This window comes from Chiloscyllium plagiosum, unplaced genomic scaffold (assembly GCF_037043375.1).
Source record: "Chiloscyllium plagiosum isolate Xiang-an unplaced genomic scaffold, Cpla_swu_hap1 HiC_scaffold_22, whole genome shotgun sequence".
Lineage (NCBI taxonomy): Eukaryota > Metazoa > Chordata > Chondrichthyes > Orectolobiformes > Hemiscylliidae > Chiloscyllium > Chiloscyllium plagiosum.
Window position 1 is genome coordinate 44,221,486 of NW_028270160.1, and position 21,802 is coordinate 44,243,287.

Genomic DNA, 21,802 nt, shown 5'->3' on the forward strand with positions numbered 1-21,802 from the left:
ATCAAAATTGTATGTCCAGCATTTTAGAAAGACAAATCAGGGCAGTACTGGTACACTTAATAGCAAGGTCCTAGATAGTGTTGTTTAACAAAGAGACCTTGGAGTGCACATTCATAGTTCCTTGAAAGTGGAATTGCAGGTAGAAAGTGAAAGGAGCATTTGGTATGCAAGGTTTGTAGCTCAGGTTGTAGGCTTGCTCACTGAGCTGTAGGTTTGATATCCAGACGTTTCATTACCTGGTTAGGTAACATCATCAGTGGTGACCTCCAAGTGAAGCGAAGCTGTTGTCTCCTGCTTTCTATTTATGCGTTTGTCCTGGATGGGGTTCCTGGGGTTTATGGTGATGTCATTTCCTGTTCGTTTGGTATGCTTTCCTTTATTGGTCAGCGCACTGTTGGAATATCACATGCAAATCTGGTCTCCCTCTTATCGAAAAGAATGCTGTCAAACTTGAAAGGGTTCAGAAAAGATTCTCAAGGATATTGCCAGGTAAAGGATTTGAGCTATAGAGAGAGGCTAAATCGGCTGGGGATGTTTTCCCTGGAGCAGAGGCTGAGGGGTGACCTCATAGGTGGTTTATAAAGTCATGAGGGACATGGTTAAGTTAAATAGACAAGGTCTTTTCCCTGGGATAGGGGAGTCCAGAACTCGAAGGCATGGATTTAGATGAGAGGCAAGATTTAAAAGGGACCCAAGAGTAAAATTTTTCAGAGGGTGGTGCTTCAATGGGAGAAGCTGCCAGGGGAAGTGGTGGAAGCTGGTACAAATACAACATTTAAAAGTCACCTGTATGGGTAAATGAATAGGAAGGGATATGGGCCAAACGCTGACAAATGGGACTAGATTAATTTAGGATACCTGGTCAGCATGGACGAGTTGGAGCAAAGGGTCTGTTTTTGTGCTCTATATCTAGTCATACAGTCACAGAGATGATGTTTCCATTCTATAAAATAATTGTTGCAGAAAAAAAAACTGTAATATGCTTGCAGGATCGTCCAAATGTTGATTCAGCATATTCCATTTTTAAGCACAGCACCCAAGTGTATTATTAAAGTCCAAATTCTTAAATATAATTCTCAGACAGAAAACCACAACAGTACAGACAATGTGAACATGGAATTTTTTTTGTCTGCTGTTATTTCTCTTATTTGAGTTTCATTAATTTTATTACAGGATATCCAGAATTTCGGAAAAACAACTAAAACATTACACTGCCTAAAAATGACCATAAAACGTAACAGATATACAAGATTTTAGCAACACTAAAAAAAGGGCATAACAGCTAATTCTAAAAGATGTTAGAGAAAGGCAAGACTTATCACTGTACTTGCATAAGAAGATATTGAATTCTACTGCTCTGGTAGTGAATATGTAGGCATCAGCTAGGTAGGATAGGACTGAACTTTGATGTGATGAACCCTTTTATCATTCATCATTAGCAAAAGGTTACATAAGAATGATAAGTGCATCCAAATATATCCATACATACACACACACACACACACTACAATCCCAACAGAGGGCAAGAGGGGGGGGGGAAAAAAAAGGACAGGGACGAAAGGAAAAAGCCCGAAATAGGTCTTATGGCACTGATTGGCCTTACAATCATTGTTTGAGGCCATGTTACTGCCATTAAATTGTTCAAATATGTCTGCACAAAGAAATTGAGGTCTTAACATTGCATGTCCTTTTCACTTGTCTATCTTGTATGTGAAAAACCACTTATTTACAGTTATCTAGTCACAAAATTGGAAACCACTATTAAATAGTTGCACTATAAAGTTGGATAGTGCTGTCCTTCAAGAGGAAATATGACATTAGTAGCACAAATTGAATAGATCACTCAGCAGCATGCAGCAGTAGCAAGACCACAAGATGGACCTTCGACTTTCTATGAATAAAAAAAGCACAATTCTCAGTATATTAATGGGTTTGTACAAATCTCACATCTGGTGCCAGCAAGGAGAAAGTGAGGACTGCAGATGCTGGAGATCAGAGCTGAAAAATGTGTTGCTGGAAAAGCGCAGCAGGTCAGGCAGCATCCAAGGAGCAGGAGAATCGACGTTTCGGGCATAAGCCCTTCTTCAGGAATGATTCTTGAAGAAGGACTTATGCCCGAATCGTCGATTCTCCTGCTCCTTGGATGCTGCCTGACCTGCTACGCTTTTCCAGCAACACATTTTTCAGCTCTGGTGCCAGCAATACTATATATAATTCTAATCACCATAAAGACATTCAAACATTGGAAACTTCGCAGTAAAAGGGGGTTTAAAGGCACTAGAGTTATGAAGTCACACTGCAGCAGCTGGAAATTCTGACAGACAAAAGACACATGAGTGAGTACTCAGATTCTAAAGCGATATTAGATCAGATAAACAGTAATAAATTGGACAAAAGACATTTTTACATCTAGATAACATGGCAAAAAGCCAGCTTCAGATTTAATTGTTCACATTTAACTACTTAGGGTAAAAAGAGTATAAGCGGAACTGTCTCATGTTAAGAGTTAAAATAAAAATAAAGCAGATGCTGGGAATCCAAAAATATAGTTAAGTACCATTTAGCAAGAAAGTGTGTTAACAATTCAGTCAGATTCCAGAAAGTAACTTGTCGACTAAATATTTCAATCGTGTCTATATTTTATTAATAGAAGAGTCAGACAAATTAATGAGCTTGTAAAACTGTTAGAAATGGTTTGGGGACAAAGTTACTTCCTATCGCTTGGGCTAAAACAATGATCTTTAATAGTCCGGCATATTCTAAAAAAATTACTGGTTTCTTCTCATAATGGTTTTGCATAGAGAGGGATTGTTTTTCAACAGTAGACCTAATATGCAAGAATTCTCATTGTAGTTAAACAAATTTCTAATGGAGCAAAATAGATCTGCAATTTAGTATAGTTGTTGCAAGCCAAAATAAATGGATAAAGTATGAAATAGCTTTATTTTGACAGGTAGCATAAATCTATATGTTTGTGAAAGTAGGCAACAGAAGAAAAATCACAAATTGCTTTCAATTATCTTTATTTCTGAAGAAAATGTACATACTTATTCAAAATATCATGCATTGGTAAATAGCTTGAAAAGGAATAACCCAAAACTTGATAGCGCAGAGCTATAAAACATGTTAAGGTTTTGAGATTAGTTATGTGGAACTCATTCAATCCATTTCCAATAAACAAAATAAAATCTCCAATTTCAACTCTAGCAAGCAATTGTTTTATTTAGAAGAGAAAAAAAACTGAAGCAGGACACCTATCCACATTAAATACATTTCATATCCAAGTATTCCTTTTGATGCACTTACTAGTCAACTGAAATTATACTTCAAATAACAGGAATTTCTTTAGAAATTGCTTATTATAGCAACAAACCATTGATGTAAAAATATATAACAATTTAATCTTACATAAATATTTGCTTTATAAAAACAGCTCATCTTTACAGTTTCAAAATTAAATAGAAAAATATAACACTTACATACTGCTCAAAAATATCAGAGTCCTAGAGAACTAGGAGTACCTTTGCACATCTACAGAATGGCAGTAACCCAATTTCTGACTGTACAAATACAATCTACATAGTATAAATTTGACCACAGCAGAGATTTTCAAAGGGGTCATAGTCAAATTAGTCTGCAGAAATAGTAAATTACTAAATTTATAATAATTTGGACAGATCATTCAATAGATGCAGACTTTAAACAATGCCAGGAGGGTTAAATGCAAGCAGCCATTCAAATGAGGATACAAATATTGGCAATTTAGATTCATATTAATTTGCATTCTTTCAAATTGTCAGTCATTACTCATAAACAGAGTACAAACTTACCTTGTTTTTTCCATAACTCTCTCCTCTAACAATGGCATCTTTCATTAGTTTCAATAGATGACAAACAATGCATAGACTAAGTGAGCAAACCAGCCACAATTTCCTTGTGCCTGGAGCAGTTAAGGCCATCAGGTGTCTGCGTCCATCCAGAGCTTCATAACATTCCAGATCTCTTCACGATTTTATTTTCACATATTTGCAGTACAATACAGATGAGGTTACATTAATCATTACACTCTTTGAAAGGGGTACCCAATTAGTCATCATCTTTCGCCACACCCTGCAATAATTCTCTATGCCTGCCAAACATTGAACCTGCAGCCACACATAGACCAACCTTTTCAAAGACTGATTCCGTTTAGCAAATTCTCTCATATTCAATTGATTTCAAGAAAAGAATCTGAAAAGAATAAACTGTGAATGCTATTAAAAACATATTTAGCATTGGATTTTTTTCTCTCCAACCATTTTGGAACCCCATGAAAATACAAAAAAAAGCTTGGAGCTCATGCTCGGAGGTCCTGAAAAGTATGCACCTCAAGATATACCCGAGAATAATTCGGATTCACTTTATGACCATGGATCATACAATGATAAAGTAAAATCGTCATAGTCACAGACGACTCATTACAGAAAGGTATCTGGTGGTTTAACCAGAGTGTCACCACACTTCAGACAAGCAGACTGGCTTAGAAAGTGGTACCTTCATGGTAAACGCAGCCGGTGAGAGGATTGAACCAGTGCTGTTGGCAACACTCTACAATGAAAACCAACTGTCCCCTAGACATGGATTAATAGACAAAAATAAAAGATAGATATCAAATGGCTGAATTTTCAAACTGCACTGCTTCCTCCACTGCATAGTATATAACCACAAAATAACTTGTCAAAGAAAAAAATGTATCAAAGAAGTTCCACATTTTATGACAACTCACTAAATAGAGGGTAACCAGGATAGCAGAAAACTGAGAGTCAAATGTTTAGAAATCTAAAAAGATTGTTTAATCATTTCATGGCAACTTATTGTATAGCAAACAGCAATTAAAAGTACAAATGATTGTCTTTGCTTGGGTCCAGCACACAACCTGTGCTTAACAGTATATCTGTAATTAAGACATTACAATTATTTGAATCAGGTTCACTTTTGTAAATTTTTCAATTATGACAATATAAAATAAATTTACACCACAATTAGTAACATCCCTCCTTATTGAAGATATTCGGTCATAATAAAACCTGAAAGAAAATGGCTATTCCGACCAAATTTTCTGAAGATATTCTGAAGAGTGCATTTATTTAGTGTTATCCAAAGTATTAGGTAAATCCCAATACTGTGCCACAGCCATTGTTATAAATAGTTCAAAACAAGAAAATACTGTGAAACAGTCTATAAAGGCCTTTAAGTACATTCAAATTTAAATGCTTTTCTCTCATCCAGGTTTCATAAGACAGTTCCTCTCCAATAAATTTACATTAACTGAAGTGGTGCAGTGAACTGGACATAGGCAAAACATGAACATCACAAATTACTTTCAATCTTAGACCTTTTGATGCTTAATGCATTACCAACAAGTCAAGCTATTCCAATCTCTTGTAGCTTCCATTAAGTGACGTTGACCATGACCCACCCAATCCTCCTGGTTATCAAATATTCGACCACAAAACCAGCAGCTGAATCTAGCTTCAATAGCTTTATTCGAAATGTTTTTTACAATCTGATAATTGTTCTTGCTTGTCTTTTTCAATTTTAACTTCAGCACATATCTTTCCTTGACAGGGCTTACCGGTTTTATCTTTTTGCCCTGATTGAGGAGGAATCCTTTCTCAGCTACTTGCATACTGCTACAAGCATCCAACAAAGCACTAATTGTTCTTTTTGATAAAACTACTTTGAGAACATTTCCTTTACACTTTTTAATGGTTTTCATTACATTAACCACTTCAGGGGCATCAACATCAGGATGGTTAAGCACTATCACAGGTTGGTTTCTTCTCGGACATCTAATAAGTTGCCCATGATCAAAAGGTACAAGTCTTAGGGTCTTCACAATGCTACGCTTAGATGCGATATTCTTAACTTGAGGAGTTTTTTGTTCTTGCTCTGTTTCTTTAAGTTCATCAAAGCTACTGGATACTGTTTTTAATGGATTTGCAGAATTTTCCAACTTTTTTTTTAGTCGCTTGCTGTATCTGAAAACAAGCTTTTCATTACATGATTTCCGTGGCTGCCACAGTTCATCAGATTTCTCATCATCCCATCTGCAGATTGGTTTTGTTGCAGATCTCTGAGACGAAACTGAAGAGACTTTACTAGCATTTCTTTTCTCAGCGGATCGAATGGGTGAACTTCTGGAAGCTGGAGGAATAGGAAGTTTAAAGGAAGCCTGAGCACTGAGTTGGGGAAGGATGCTGTCATTTGCAGGAGTTGAGAGCACAGGTTTATTCACTGGCATCAGGATACATGGAGAGCCACCAGCAAACAACACAGTTTGACTTGGTTGCTGTAAAGACTTCGTCAAGTCACCTGCAGCATCACTGTGAAATGCCATGGAATTTGTCAGAAATTGATTGCTTTTCATTCCTGACTCCCCACTAGGACTTTTAATAAATTTCAAGAAAATCTTTTTTGGAAATGGCCCATTTTCTTCAGGCATGGAACTAGAATTTGTAATAGCATCTTCACGTTTAGTTTCAGTAGGTTTCTTTGCAATACACTGAAGCACAACAGTTTGTTGGTCTGATAAATTTTCAATATTTGTACTGTGTGTGTTCTCACAACCTAAAACAGTCACATGTCTTAATGGAATTGAGGGAGAATTACTTGATACAGAGGTAATATTTTCAAGTGGTTCAATAATTTTTTTTTTATCCTGATCATTTATGTTTAATGTGCCTTTCTCAGCTGTATAACTGTTATTAGTATCAAAAGTCAGCTTTGCATAAGAATGATGGTCAAACACAGTGGAAACAGGATCTTTAGGCAAAGGATCTTTGAAAGACAAACTGTTTACTGGTGTAGTCTTCATGCAATCTAATCTGGAATCACTGGTTAACGAACATGTATTTTGCACGATTTTGTCAGATACCGGCGTGTGTCCTTGTGTACGATCCAACGTCTGAGGATTGCCACCACAAACAATACTAGCAACTGCACCAAGAGCTCCATTTCCAAAAGTAAGTACTAAACCTGACCCCTTATCTGGCAGGGAGGCAGAGTTTCCCGTAACAACTTTTGGCTGCGGAACTGATCCCCCAGAGACTACTTGCAATCTAGGTTGTTTTGTCAAATGCAAGGGCACTGCAGAACCCTTCTGTGATGGTTGGATCACAACTGATTTAGCAATACCAGCAAGGCGCAAAGGACCTAGAAGTGTCACAGGTGCGATAGAAGAGTTACTGCTCCCATTAGCAGAAGTACGAATTGCATCCTTTAACAACTGCTGGTTAATTATTTCAGCAGAATGAGTCTTTAACAGTGTGTTCAATTTTGCAACATTTGGTAGTGTGCAATTACTTGATACAGATGGAGATAGGATCTGCTGTGTTCTTTTCTCACCAAGAGATTTGTCAATACCTAAAACACAGCTGTCATTTAGAGAGTCCAACTGCGTAGCCCAACAGTTCTGCTTAATAGAATAATTATGTAAATCCATTTTGTTTGTTGCAGAAAATGTACTGGTCTGTTTTTCTGGAAAACGAGGAGGACTACTTTGGGGACACTGTGATCCACTGCAAAAATTCTCAAATACGGAGGTGGCCTTCAATGCATCAAGTAGTAACTGATTTTCTTCAGGTGCCAAGCAACTCATTCCATCCCCAGTCTGCAACGAGAACACAGATGTAATTCTAGGCATTACTGGGGAAACACTACGATCATTAACTTGCTCTTCCAAGAAGCCTTCTGCAGTAACACTGTGACCCTGGTTATCATTGATAGAACAGTCCATCATCTCTACGTCTGGTTTACTCACACAAGTTGATTTTTCTGAAAATGATTCAGATCTACAGGAATCCAGGATCTCTCCTTGTGAACCTGAGCTAATGCTAGAAATTGTTTCATCCACTTTGATATTTTGAAATCTAGTATTTCCCTCCAAGCTAGATATCCGATCTGTTGTAGAGGACCAATTACTTATACACTTAAGCTTATGTTGTCCCTGCACTGACATACAATTTTGGCCACTTTGCATTTCATGGACATTTTTGAATTCCATTTCACTAACCTTTAAGGTTTCAGACTCACATTTTTCCAATATTGGTACTTCTATAGAATGTACATTATGCAAACATTTATCATAATTAACTTGGTTAGGTTCCTCAACATTGTTAGAATAGATACTTTGATTTGAAACAACTGTGCTTAATACTGCACAGCAAGAATTAATGTTGCAGTCAACAATAGGATTACTAGAGAGATCATCACACCTTGGATTTAGGGTTTCAGCTCCAAGTTGACTTGAAGCTGAAAAGGAATTAGAACTTGATGTTGTAGAACTTGTAGGTACTGTAGATGAGTGAGAGATATTTTTTGATGCCACTGGTTTTCTGTCTATATCAGATTCTTCAACAATTTCAGAAGGTTCCAGCATTTGCAGAATCATAGGCGAATTAAATTCATTCATACCTGGATTTTGACAGCCAAGCAGCAACTGGGATGAAATGCTTGTTGATGGTGGTTTGCTGGAACTGGATGTGCTAGCTGTTGAAACTTTTCCATTGAATGGATCATATTTTGAATTTATAGAGGCTTGAGATGTTACAATACACTGCAGTTGCTGAAGGCTTGACATATGAATTCCATGAGCTTCCATTTTGGGTGGCTGCCCAGAGCTTGATTCATCTTTAAAGGTACTTTGAGGAAGGACTACTGATGGTTGAGAGATTGTCACTGGCTTTGAACTATCACCCTGCATCATCAAGTCACAAGATTCATTTGATGCAGAAACCTTCACCTTAGCATAATTGTGAATAAAAGGTAAATGGCAACCTTTTATGGTATGTAATGAAACATCACTGTCTGACTGAGACATAACTTTTCCACTGGATGCCTGCTCCATTAAGCATTGCAATCCCTTTGAAGAAATTTGACTACTGGTTGAAGATACAAACGTCAGAGATGAAGAACTATCTGAAATGGAAGAGTTTTCTGGAGTTGAAGTCTTGTTTTGTTTAATTTGGTTATCTGGTGTACCTTTGTTTATTGCGGACTCAATTAGATTCAAAGATGATGTTGGCAATAATAATTTGCCTGTGAGAGATGAACTCATGCCTATAATTGATGGCTCTATTGCCTTAACTTGAGCAAGCTTATCATTCGTTACAGAAAGTTTGTGAGATAGCTGTGGAACTGATGTTTGTATCTTTGGCGCTGTAGAATTGTCTGTTACCATTAATACAGGAGGCTGATTTGTCATAATATTTGATAATCTAATGAATTCTGCATTCGCATGTGATGTTTGTGTACAGGGTAATTTAGCATCTGAATTTCCTGTGTTCTGAGGCAAACATAAAGAGCCATCATTACCAGCTTTATTTTGAGAATCTGAAGCACTTACATTTTGTTTACTTGTAGGTATTAGCTTCAATACCAAATGCTGTTTGCCATTTACAACTTTGAAGCCCATAAATTGAGCACTATAGTTAGGTGGCACTGATAACTTATTCTTTAGTATTAGGACAGGGGGCCGAAATGGAACAATCTTTATAGCTGTTTGTTTAGAGCTATTTGCATCTGCTGACTTCTGTGGAGTAGAAGCTGTTGACTTTGGTCGCAGAATATCATCTTTCTCAATGTTGATATCTTTGGGACCAACTACTTTTTCATTTAAACTCACATCGACAACTGGAGACTGTTGTACTGGATGGCTAAACTTTTTTGTTGCATCATCAGATCTCTTAGCATTATCCTTTGTAGTTGACAAATGCAGTATTTGCCTTTTCTTTCTCCACTGTACTTTCCGAGACACCCCATTTTTATATCTTTTCAGAACAAGTTTCAGACCCGCTGAACTCTTCAATTTGCCTTTCTGACCTGAATCCATTTCTGGTTTTGAACTGCTACTTTCTGTCAGGCTCTTGTGGACAGCATTAATGTGTTTTATGATATAGTCTTTACGTGTTGCACCATATTTGCAGTATTGACAGCAAAAGGGAAAAGCTCCTGTGTGTACAACAAGATGTCTCTGAAACTCACCTTTTGTATAACTTACATGCTCACATTTACCACATTTGTATTGAATCACATCATGTCTGTGAATGTGTTGAATAAATGTGCCTTGATCCTTCGTAGAAAACCGACATTTTTCACAGCGAAAATTACCATTTACACCATGTTTCCAATTTAGATGCTTTCTCAGCTCTTGTAGAGTATACATTTTACCATCATTGCAAACTTCACACTTAAGAAGAGGAGTGCGATGTTTCAATCGGTGTTGGCTCAGTGTCTGAAAATCATTAGCAGTAAAACTACATAACTCACAGGGATATACAGGCAAATCTGCAGCATGCAACTCCTGGTAATGTTTCAGTAACTGTTTTGGGTTGTATTCAGCACTATCTTTGCATTTTTCACAGCTAAAACGTAGAACCTTTACTAGTACATCTTTTGCCACCCCCTGTGAAGTTTTAGGTACATCATCCAATGACTGCGGCAAAGAACTATCCTTGAATGAAATATTCCGATGGTCCACCCAAGTTCGGCCACCCGTCCTCATGGATTTTCTTGCAGTTTGACATCTAGTTAGTGAAATTTTACTGTCATTTGCAACCAAGTGTGGAGAGATGCTTTTCTGCACATCTAATCTTGAAAGAACGATTTTTACATTTTTAAGCTTAAATTTCAGCTCTTGACAAGCCTGATTATTCACATTCTTATTCAGAGTCACTGAAGGCATAGATGGAACACGTGCACGCTTTTGTGCGGCTCCTTTGTCCTTTTTCATTGACGAAGCTAGTTTCTTTTTATAGTATCTCTTGCTAACTGCACCTGCAAAAGCATTTGCTTCATTAGTTTGTACAAAGTTTTTCTGGTCAGATTGCATATTTCAATTTTTGTGGAATGTTAATCAAGGATGTTGTGGAGACTTGTTAGATGTCTTCTTTCCATTTGCTATATATCACAAGGCAGCTCAGAGAGATCATTTCTCCATAATTTTAGCTCAGACAAACCAGGCTACAAAGTACTCTTCAGAGTGATAGCAATTCTGTAAAATAAAGAAAAACAAAATTTTGAATTGAGCTATAGCACACAAAAACTGATATGCTGCACAAAATAATTGTCAGGAACAAGACCTTCAGTATTTGCAGAACTCAAACTTTTGTTGCATTATTTCAAAAGAGATAAAAATGATAACATTGAACAAAATTTTGGAAATCAACTATTAAAAAATGATTACGCATTGAATAAGAATTAGAATCTCAACAGTGTGGAAACAGGCCTTCTGCCCAACAAGTCGACACCAACCCTCTGAAGAGTGACCCACCCAGACCCATTTCCCTACCCTATTTGCCCCTGACTAATGCACCTAACTTGTACATCCCTGAACACTATGGGCAATTTAGCATGGCCAATTCACCTAACCTACACATCTTTGGACGTGGGAGGAAACACAGAGGACCGAGAGGAAACCCTCACAGCCACAGGGAAAATGTGTCTGTGTGAGTTTGCAGTTGCCCAAGACTGGAATCGAACCTGGGTCCCCGGCGCTGTGAGGTAGCAGCGCCAACCACTGAGCCACCATTTCGCCCCATTGCTGGGACATACAACTGTCAAGCCACAAAAACAAATACTGTACAAGTTTTTGGATTTACTATAACTTCTTAGGTACAGGTAACAGTGTTGATCGCTCCTGTAAATGGCCCAAGAAAGCATCCTTTTATTAAAGGTGATATAGTTAATAACTGGAATTCTTCTTCATCTGTACTCAATATTGTACCTTTTCACATTTTCCCATGCACTACTTGAATCCTTCCAAAGGATGCTGAAATATTCTATTTGGATCAGACAGTTTTTATTTATTCTTTCCTGGGGTGTGGATGTCACTGGTAAGACTGGCATTCTTCCTAACAATCCTTGAATTGAGCGGATTACGAGTCCATGTCAGAGGGCAGTTAAGACTTAACTACATTGCAATGGATCTAAAGTCACACCTCAGCCAGACCAAGTAAGGACCCAGATTACCTTCCCTAAAACAACATTAGTGAAATAGATGGGTTTTTTAACAACTGACCGAGACCATCTTTAAATTCAAGATTGTTTTAATTTTAAAATGAAAAATTTCCCTAGCTGCCATAGTGGAATTTGAACACATGCCCCCAGGGCACTCGACTGAGTGTCTGAATTAACAATGCAGTAACATTATACTATGTCGCCACCATCTTTTCAGCAGCATATTCATAATGTCACTGGCTTAGTAACCCAGAGGCTTAGGCTAATGCTTTGGGGACACAAAAACATGCAAAGTTATGTTACCCACCTATCACCTTAAATCAACGAATCACAACTTTTGTCAGACAAAAATAAAACTGAATAAAATATTCCTATCAGGGTTTTCTTAACTTCATTGAGCCAGCACAGGCTTCTGATGAACATTGGACATATAACTGAGAAAGTGTTTCCTTGCTAGGTTAGTCCAGAACATAAACTGAAAATAAAAGTATCTTGCTGTGTATGTTGGAAACATGCAGATGATTAGGCAGCACACATGGAGAGAGAAAGAAAGTTAATATTTCAGGATGATGAGCTTTTCACTAACTGCCTACTCAGATCATATATCTCTCTTTTCATATGTTCCTAGTAAATAGGATCACCCTCCTAGTTTGAAAGAAAATCAGTTAGTCAGCATGTAAACAGATCCTTCAGTCCAACTCATCCAGCTATCTTAAACTGATCTAATCCCATTTGCCAGCATTTGGTCCATGTCGCTCTAAACCCTTCCCATTCATGATATCAATACAGGAAATGACATCAACCACCCAAGGAAACCTAAACACAAACAGAAAGTGAAACTAACACCAGCGCTTCACCGGAGGCTCACCTGATGATGTTACCTAGTATGGTGATGAAAAGTCTTGAAAACGAACCTTCCTGTTGCCATACAGTAGGGAATCTATTCTTAAAAAACCTAATCTTCCAGCTCAGCAAGCAAACTTACATCCAGAACCTCAACCTGAGCTACAAAATCTTCTCAAAACTCACTCTTCCTATTCATGTACATACCCTGATGCCTTTTAAATTTTGTAATTGTATCTGCCTCCACCACCAGCTCTGGCAGCTCTTTCCACTCGATCCTGTATAGAAAAGTTGTTCTGCAGATCCTTTATAAAATCTTTGCCTCTCACTTTAAACTTATGCCCTCCAGTTTGGACTCCCTTCCCCTGAGAAGAAGATCTTAGCTAATCACCCTATCCATGCTGGTTTGAAAATTTTAAACCTCCTGTTTATGACCACATAGATCCCTGCTTCAACACTGGATGAATGTAATATAGTCAAGGAATCGACTTTGGGTGGGATCATGGACATCTGTTACGAAGTTTGGCTTGGAAGTATTACAACTCTCAAAACTTCAAGGGCCTAACTGCTAGGCTCAGTACACAGTAGCTGGTGAAAAAAAAAAATCACATTCTCGAAGCTATCCCATCACAAAAGGGCCTGTCCAAAATATTGGTTGACACGACTGCCACATTCTCCTCATGATGATAAGTTACATCTACGTATTAAGACAGTGTTTTGCAGCATTGCCACCATTCTAAATGGAACTAGATTCAGTCTAGAGCTGAGCGCTCAAAACTGGGTATATACACAACACAAGTCATCAACTACTGATCTATATGCATTCAATCACAATATGTTGCCTCACCCTTCAGCACATTAACTATTACCCTCAACTCAAGGAATCAACTCTAGCTCAATGGTATGTGTAAAACACTATACATAAAGTGAGGTGCCAATCTAAAAGTGAAACACAGGATTTCAGATATGCTAAATAGCTGAAACAGTATTAACAGACAAAGTTAAAAAATGCCACATCAATGCAACAGGTCAAAGCTCTGCAGTCCTCCCATAAGCAATCATGAATGGCAACAGATAATTCAACAGGAGGAAGAAACTGTAAAAACATCCCTATCCTCACTGATGGCACAGCCCAGAACATCAGTGTTAAATACAAGGTGGAGCAACCACAGTCATCAAGAAATGTTGACCGAATGATCCAACTATCCATCCGAAGGTCTTTATCATAAAAGTCAGCCTTCAACTAATTCATTTCATAAAATTGAAAAACAGCTGAGAACACCGAACAGTCACTTCTGCTATAATGCAGTAGTTACGTTCACATGCAACCCATGTTATGAGAAAATCATGTAACAGCAGCACCATTTAAACTACTAGGGCTGGTATCGCGTTATAGCCGATACACACTTTAAACATTTGCGCTGTAGGAACAGTGTCCTCCAATTCATCAATCGTATTAAAATGAATTTGTATTAATGAAATGCGTGTTATAGCAGAATGACCTGTACATTAAGGACTATGGGTCCTGACAACATCGCAGCAGTATTAATGACTATTTGCATTCCAGAACTAGCCAAACAGAAACAGTGCCATTACTATCAAATACCTGACAAGAGTGTAGAATTGTCCTGGTATGTCTGTCCACAAAAAGCAGGACAAATCCAATCTGGCTAATTATCACACCAATCTGCTCTTAAATCAACAAAATGATGCAAGATCTTGTCAAAAGGCACTTACTCAGAAATAACCTTGGTAGGAGTTTGTGGTGTAGTGGTACACAACTCTGAGCAAGGTGGTTAGAAAAATATTTAAAAACCTGCTCACAAACACTCTGGGGACTTTATTATGTAGTGATAGTGCCTCTATCTGTGGACCAGGAGGTTGGGTTCAAGCCCCACCTGCCCTGGAGGTGTCATAATATGTCCGAACAAGTTGATTTAAAATACCACATTCAGGTTAGCTGTATCAGGACGACTTGAGTCCAGATTTCATTATGACCGTAAGCTCTTTTATCTATATTTAGATTATTTAAACAGGTATTACGGCAGATCTGTGTTAAAGCAGCATTTGACAAAAAGTAGAATCAAAGAATTCTTGAAAAATCACCCACAAATAAGAAATCAAGGAAAAACTGGAGTACGACCAAGCACAAAGGAAAACAACAGCTGTTTCCAGAGGCCAATGGTCTTATTCCCACCACATCACAGGAGTTCCTCTGGATATTAACCCCAGCCCAAACATCTAACTACTTCAATGCCCTTCCCTCATTAGGTGATATTTACTAATGACTGGAATGCCATTTGATCAAGTAGTCCATACAAACATGCAAAGGCAGAGCAACGTTAATGGCAATAATGCAAATAACATTGCTAAAAGAGAATCTAACCTCCAACACCTGACAATGATTGGCAGTGTCAATAAACACCCTGGGACCACCACTGACAAGAAACTTAAATATTATGGCTAGAAGAGCAGGTCACAGCATTCTCCTGTGAGGGACTCACATCTTGACTCCAAAAACCTTGTCCACTATCCACAAGTCACAAGTCAGGAGAAAGATGGAATATTCTCTACTTGCCCAGGTGGACACCACTCTAATTACACTCAAGTAGATAAAACAAACCAGGGCAAAGCCCACGATTTGAGTGATAACCAGTCCAACATTTTAAAACATTAATTCCTTTCACCACCAGTACACCACAGTTTCAGGATGTAACATCTACAAAAGAAAATTTACAATTTGTTGAAACTTTCTTCCCAAAGTCTATGACCTCTACATCAAAAAAAGGACAAACAACTGCATGTATCTACCAATACCTGCAAGACTTGGAAATAGAGCATCCTTCCTGGAATGTCACTGAATCAAAATCCTGTAATTCTCAACCTAATAGAACTGTATCTTAACCACAGAAAAAAAACAGATACTCACAAAGTTCATCACCGCGTTCTCAAAAACAATAAGGACAAATAATAGGTTAGTATTGCCAATAATATCCACATCTCACAAATGAAAAAATGTTAGCAGCCACCCAGGAATAATGGGCCTTGAATGAGCCAAGAGAATCCTTAATAATCCTAGAGTCTCAATGTTTCATAAAAACCTGATTATTTGATCTTAATATACATCATAAATGACTATTCCATGAAATAGCTTCACCCTTTGTTATTAAATCAGTTATAAAGTTATAAAATAATTAGGGACTGGTAATTTTTATATTCTTCCTATGAAGAGAAACCCCTTTCAAAGGCAAAGAAAAGATTAAAAAGTACCAAAACAACCAGAAAAGAAATAAGTTAGGGAGCAGAAAGAGAAACTACTTTCATATCTGTTAAATAAAAGTACTTCCAATCATGGAAAATTAAAACTCTGGAAATAATTTGTGCTTTGAATTTACTGCATGACACTAAAATAATACAAAACAGAAGCCTCTATTATAAAATAGTCAAAAACAAGAACATTAGACAATAGCACAATAACTTTTAGTTTTGTTACAGTATACAGTCATTTTTAAGCTACATTAGGTAAGCAAAAACCACAGCACGTCACATAAGAGTAGTTTACAATGCGCTGAATGGGAAAGGCAGCAACTGTGGTTTTACATTAAGTCTACCCCAACTACCAATAAACATATGAATTGGGGGGGGTGGGAAAGAGTGGATAGGAGTATATGGAATATCAAATTAATGGAGAAATGTAACAGTAGATCTCTCCTGTTTGCTTAATTCTATCACCATCCTTCTTTCACTTTTACTCCTTAACGTCAACCTATTTCCCTTTTGTCTAATCTGATTTGTCATCAGTCTCTCTCAAAAAAAATGTAGATGTAAAAGAATAACTCCTCCTACAAACTCACCATTTTCTTTTCTCACATTACTCCTATGCAATTGAACCACTGCTGTCTATCACTATTGCCAACACTAGGAGCTGCACTCAACATTTTGCTACCTAGCTAAACAAATTATCTTTACCTCGATGTGGAAAACACTTCATCTCTTAAAATAACTGATATCATTCAAAAATTGTGTATTTTCAGCTACAAGAAACAAAAATTATACAGCTAAACTTAGTTAAAGCACATTCTTCAAAGAAAACTCGACTGCTCCATCCAAAAGCCCTATTCCCCAAATCAGTTTTCAGCATCTTCATCATCCTGACAGCCACATTGAGAAATTAGATGCCCAAGGGCAGATTGAAGAAAACATGCAAGTTAAAACAGTAACCAGTTCTTAATGATTTAAGATCTCAAGCAGTGAGAGAACTGGAAAACTTCCATATCACATGATGAAATGTTGTTTTTTTTAAATGAATAGTGATATTCTTTAGGTTCGACAACAGGATTATATATTAACACAAGCACCAGTTCCTCCTGATGCAATAAAACAATCATCATTTCAGAATTGAATTGTCTCTCTACCTCAACCCAATAGTTGAAAGTAAATTAACAATGACGTTACCAAGACTGGAGAGGTTTGAGTTATAACAGGAGGTGCGATTTTTTCCCTGTAGCTTAGAGATTTATAAAATCATGAAGGAAATGAACAAGTTGAATAGAAAAGGTCTTTTTCCCAGGGTAGGGGAGCCCAAAATGAGACAGATTAGGTTTAAGACAAGAGGGAAAAGATTTATAGAGGAACCCAAGGGACAACTTTTTCATACAGAGAATGGCAAGTTGTCAAAAGTGGTTTAGATGGGTACAATTACAACATTTCAAAGACATGTGGACAGCGACATGAATAGGAAATGCTTAGAGGGATATGGGCCAAATGCAGGCATATAACACCAGCTCAGTTTAGGAAACCTTGTCAGCATGAATGAATTGCACCAAAGGTTTCTGTGTTTCTACACTCTCAATTGATAAAAGATAATAGATCAGAAAAATATTTACCATGTTTACCCCTCACCCAAAAGGAACCCAGCCCCTGCTTTACATAGGTGGGGTTTTGACATGTTATGTCCCCTGACATGAGGAACAATACCATGCAAAGAAAAACTGGTGCTGAGGCACTACCTTCACCATGCTATTTTTGTTTCCAACTCAAACCAAATATCTTTTCACTTTCCAATCTGTATGGCTTGAATACTAGACATCTAATCTGCTGTATTGGCTTTTTGCTTTCATAAGTATTTTCACACCAAACTCAAAATGTTTATTCCCATTGCATTAATGAGAAGATAGTTGCCACTCATCCAACTCAACTCTCCAATTTGTTCAGTTGTAAAATGCAAGTTGTTAAATATGGGTGTGCCATCAATTGCAGTATTTTCAGGAATATGGAAACAATTTTTTTTTCAAAATACAGAAACATTCTGTTACCCATAGTCATTTCAAATGCTAATCATGTCCAGGTACTAGCTTTATTCTTCATATCATTCTTGATTGATTAATTAATAGCAAACAGTAACAATCTAGTTTTAAATACATGGTATTTGTACCTATTTATAATTGCAACAGGATGCTTCCAATGGATGACTTTTTTTCAGGCACGTGTAAAAATAAGGAAGGTGAAATTGTTATTGATATACACAAGTTTAAACATTTAAAAAGACAAAAAGATATATTGTGCTACTGGTTGTTCTTTGCCAAAAGAAAACAGGTCACTAGATTGGCACATGCCATTACTTATTGCAACAATAATGGAAGTATTTAGCAAGATGCTGTTAAATAGCCATGAAGGGCAACTCCATAAAGTAAATTTCAAACTAGAAATGAGAATTGACCCCAACTAATTCAGAAAGGTTTAAATACTGATTGCATTAAAGTTTTTTTGGAGACTTGGGCAACTGTGTAGGCTTCATGCCTTTAAAATTGCCTAAATGAGCAAAATACACTCCAGAAGTTTAATATTTAATATTCATATCTGTAATGCATCCATAATGATCTAACCAAAGAAAATTTAAAAATTAAAAATCTATAAAACACAAACTAGCTAAGCAAAACCAATACAATTCTTTCTGCATGTAACTGAAGCATTTCATCACACAATCTTCAAAACACAACCAGTAAGCAAGATATTGTTTATCTTATTATTTGCCTTGAAAGAAAACAATAGGTTTCAAGCTGAGATGTGTCGCTTTGTATTGTCTTAGTAATATCATAGCCAATGAATGTGTCAGTTATCATGAATCTGCTCAAAATTAGGGAGAGCATGCAGTTTTCAGAGAGAAGAATCACGAGTTTAATATTTCATACAATGGATAAAATAACCACCCAAGTTCATGCAATATAAAATTCAAAATCCCTTTACATGAACATGTTGTTCTGTTGAGAAATCTTTAAAATAATGAGAAGTAATATTTATTTGAACAGATACTGCCAAAACTGGTGAGTTTTCATGCAAACACAAATTTCTTGACAACCAACATGAAGTGCTCAAAATTGGCACATTAGCAATCTAAAAACGTTAACATTACGATACATGTTGTCATTATTGGATATGCAGTGTCCTTCGTGTGGTAAACTGTCCCAAGTTCTTTCACAGAAACATTATCAAAACTTAAAACTGAGCCACAAAATAAAACATTAGTATTTTGATTAAGGAGCCAGTCTTCAGAGGAGGAAAGAGACAGGGGAGTTTATGGACAGAATTTTAGAGCTACGAGCTATGACAGCTGAAGATATGGTCATTACTGGTTGGGTAAACACATAAAATGGAGTTGAGGATCAGAATTGGAGGGGAGATATCTCAGTAGTTGTATGAAGATAATATGGGTTTTGCTACAGATGAATCAGAAAACAAGGATAATAATCAAAACAAAAGCACTCAATCATAAACCAAATTTGGATCAGCAAACAAGGCGATGATGGATGAACAGGCCTTAGTCCAAGTTAGAACGTGGATAAAAGTGTCGCAGATGTGCAAAAACTGATGGACGATGGAATCAGGGAGGCAGAATAGGACTGCATTGGAATAGTCAAGTCGAGAGATAACAACAGTATCAAGTTTCAAATAAGGGATTTTGGAATAAAGATTTGCTTACACTGTGGATTTTCTAATATCTTTGATGATGATACAACTGTCCAAACAATAAAGAGTGAGAGAAAGATATTCCACTCACTAAAATAATTAAAAAGTGATATTGATTCAAGGCATTATACAGCAGTTTACAATTGAGGGAATAAATGGTGTCCAACAATCCAGGTCTATCAATACTAAAATCCAGTAAAACCATGTTGGTGGTGGTGCGGAGAGGTAAAAGAAGAGACAAAGGTGCAACCTCAAGGGCAACATTCCCAAGATGGTTCAATTCAATAAATTCATAATTTTTCACTCCATTTTACTAAAGCAATTTATTAAAGTTGGGCATGGCACACAATCCAATACATAGAACTAAGTTAAATTAGTCAACAATGATCAAATACTGTCTTCGGATTTCTACATCACTTACCTAAAAGCAACGGACATAATGCATTCATAAACACTGCACAAATTCCCCATTGTTATAAATAACAAAAATATGGAATTCTAGTGTAAATTATTCGAGTTGCAAAACCACCCCTACACAATACCGAATTTCGTGACAACTCAAGAATTTGTAATTTTGAAATGAAATAACATTTTAAATGCCTCAATGCAGGGGAATTTAATTACTCCTGGCTACAGGTTACACGTGTCTCTCTCTCTCACACACAAACGACCAAGGAGCAAAAGCGAAATTTTGAACTGAAACAATTTCGAGGTGAATAAGTACAATCCAAATCCATCTACTGGCAATGCCTACCAGGCTATGCAGCGGTAACCGCTTTGAAAGTTTACCATTAGTCTACAACGGAAAAATAACAGAAGTCTGAACAATATATTTATCCAACAGAAGTATTCTGACCTATTCCAGTGGACATGATCCGAGGCCGAAAATCCCGAATAGAAATCTATTTAACCCCACCGTCAAAATGGCGGACGTATACACTTACGCGGAATTAAGAAGCTGGTTGATGTATTCCCTTTTAGCCAAGCACTTGCAACTCTCAAATAACCGGCTTAAAGGACGACTGCGCCGCAAATGCACTTCCGCCGTGTATCCGACCCCAGATCTCCAGGTACCTGCTTGTGCCGACGTTTTATCGGTTGCACTATTTACTCTCGGCTCGAAAATGTCCTCCGCCCACGGCCGTTGCGAGCGAGCCGACATTTTCTTCAGAGTTTCTGTTGGAATTCCCGAGGAAGGGGAGCCGCAGCGGCTTGGAACTGAAGGCACCCCCCCCCCCCCCCCGTCATGTCACTGTGTTGACTGGTGGGTTTATTTTTTTGCTTAAAAAAGGCTTCAAAACGAAACGGAATATGCACTCAAAAATTTTTTTCAAACCTTACCTTTTTCTTTGGGAAGTTGTGAGAGGGTCCCTATGAGCTGCCATGACAGTCACATCCGGGCATTGTGCTGCTGGGGTTCCTGCGGCGGCCCGAGGCCCAGGGGAGGCGCTGCTGCACGGGCCCGACTTGGCCTACACTGAACCGGCTGTGGGGGAGGTGGTGGTACCTGACAGACAACTTCCGTCAAAATCGCAGCGATTCTTCCTGTTTGAATATTGCACACCCACCCAAGTGTCAAACTGAAACAGCAGCAAGTGGAGAAGGGTTCAATTTTTGATCACACAATGAGCAATCAGTTGGGTCAGAAGGACTTTTGACTACGATTGCAAACATATTTTAAATCCATATGTTGTACTCCCCTTTCTCATCCATTGGCCATCAATTTAGAATCTGTTTGATCATTATTGGGGGGAATTTTTTTTAAAAAAGATGTGAAGAGCATGTAGTTTTATTTTGCACTTAAGTACTGTTGTGAATATTCAGAAGGCAAAACACCAATTAATCTGAATTCACAAGTATGGGTTGTGCTACAGGTGACCTAAAAAACTTAAACATTCGTCAGCCAACAAGATCATCCTCTGTTGTATCATGCACCATAAGTATTTATTTCAATCTTTCTGTATCCTAGAACCATTTGGCTGCTATCTAACATATG

The 21,802-nt window shown here is 37.5% G+C and overlaps 1 protein-coding gene across 3 annotated transcripts; it reads right to left on the reverse strand.

The window, feature by feature from the left end:
* Nucleotides 1-3,195: 3,195 nt before the first annotated feature.
* Nucleotides 3,196-21,271, reverse strand: znf518a (zinc finger protein 518A). 3 transcript variants are annotated; one of them, XM_043685711.2, is made up of 2 exons: nt 21,148-21,271; nt 3,196-11,032 (listed from the first exon to the last, which is right to left on the reverse strand). In XM_043685711.2, exon 2 carries the CDS (start codon nt 10,868-10,870, stop codon nt 5,393-5,395), a length of 5,478 nt encoding a protein of 1,825 aa, XP_043541646.2. In that variant the 5' UTR covers nt 10,871-11,032; nt 21,148-21,271; the 3' UTR covers nt 3,196-5,392. The 3 variants fall into 3 exon arrangements, with proteins under 3 accessions (XP_043541646.2, XP_043541647.2, XP_043541648.2); XM_043685712.2 differs by lacking the exon at nt 21,148-21,271 and adding an exon at nt 20,751-20,890; XM_043685713.2 differs by lacking the exon at nt 21,148-21,271 and adding an exon at nt 20,663-20,700.
* Between the last annotated feature and the right edge of the window lie 531 nt (nt 21,272-21,802).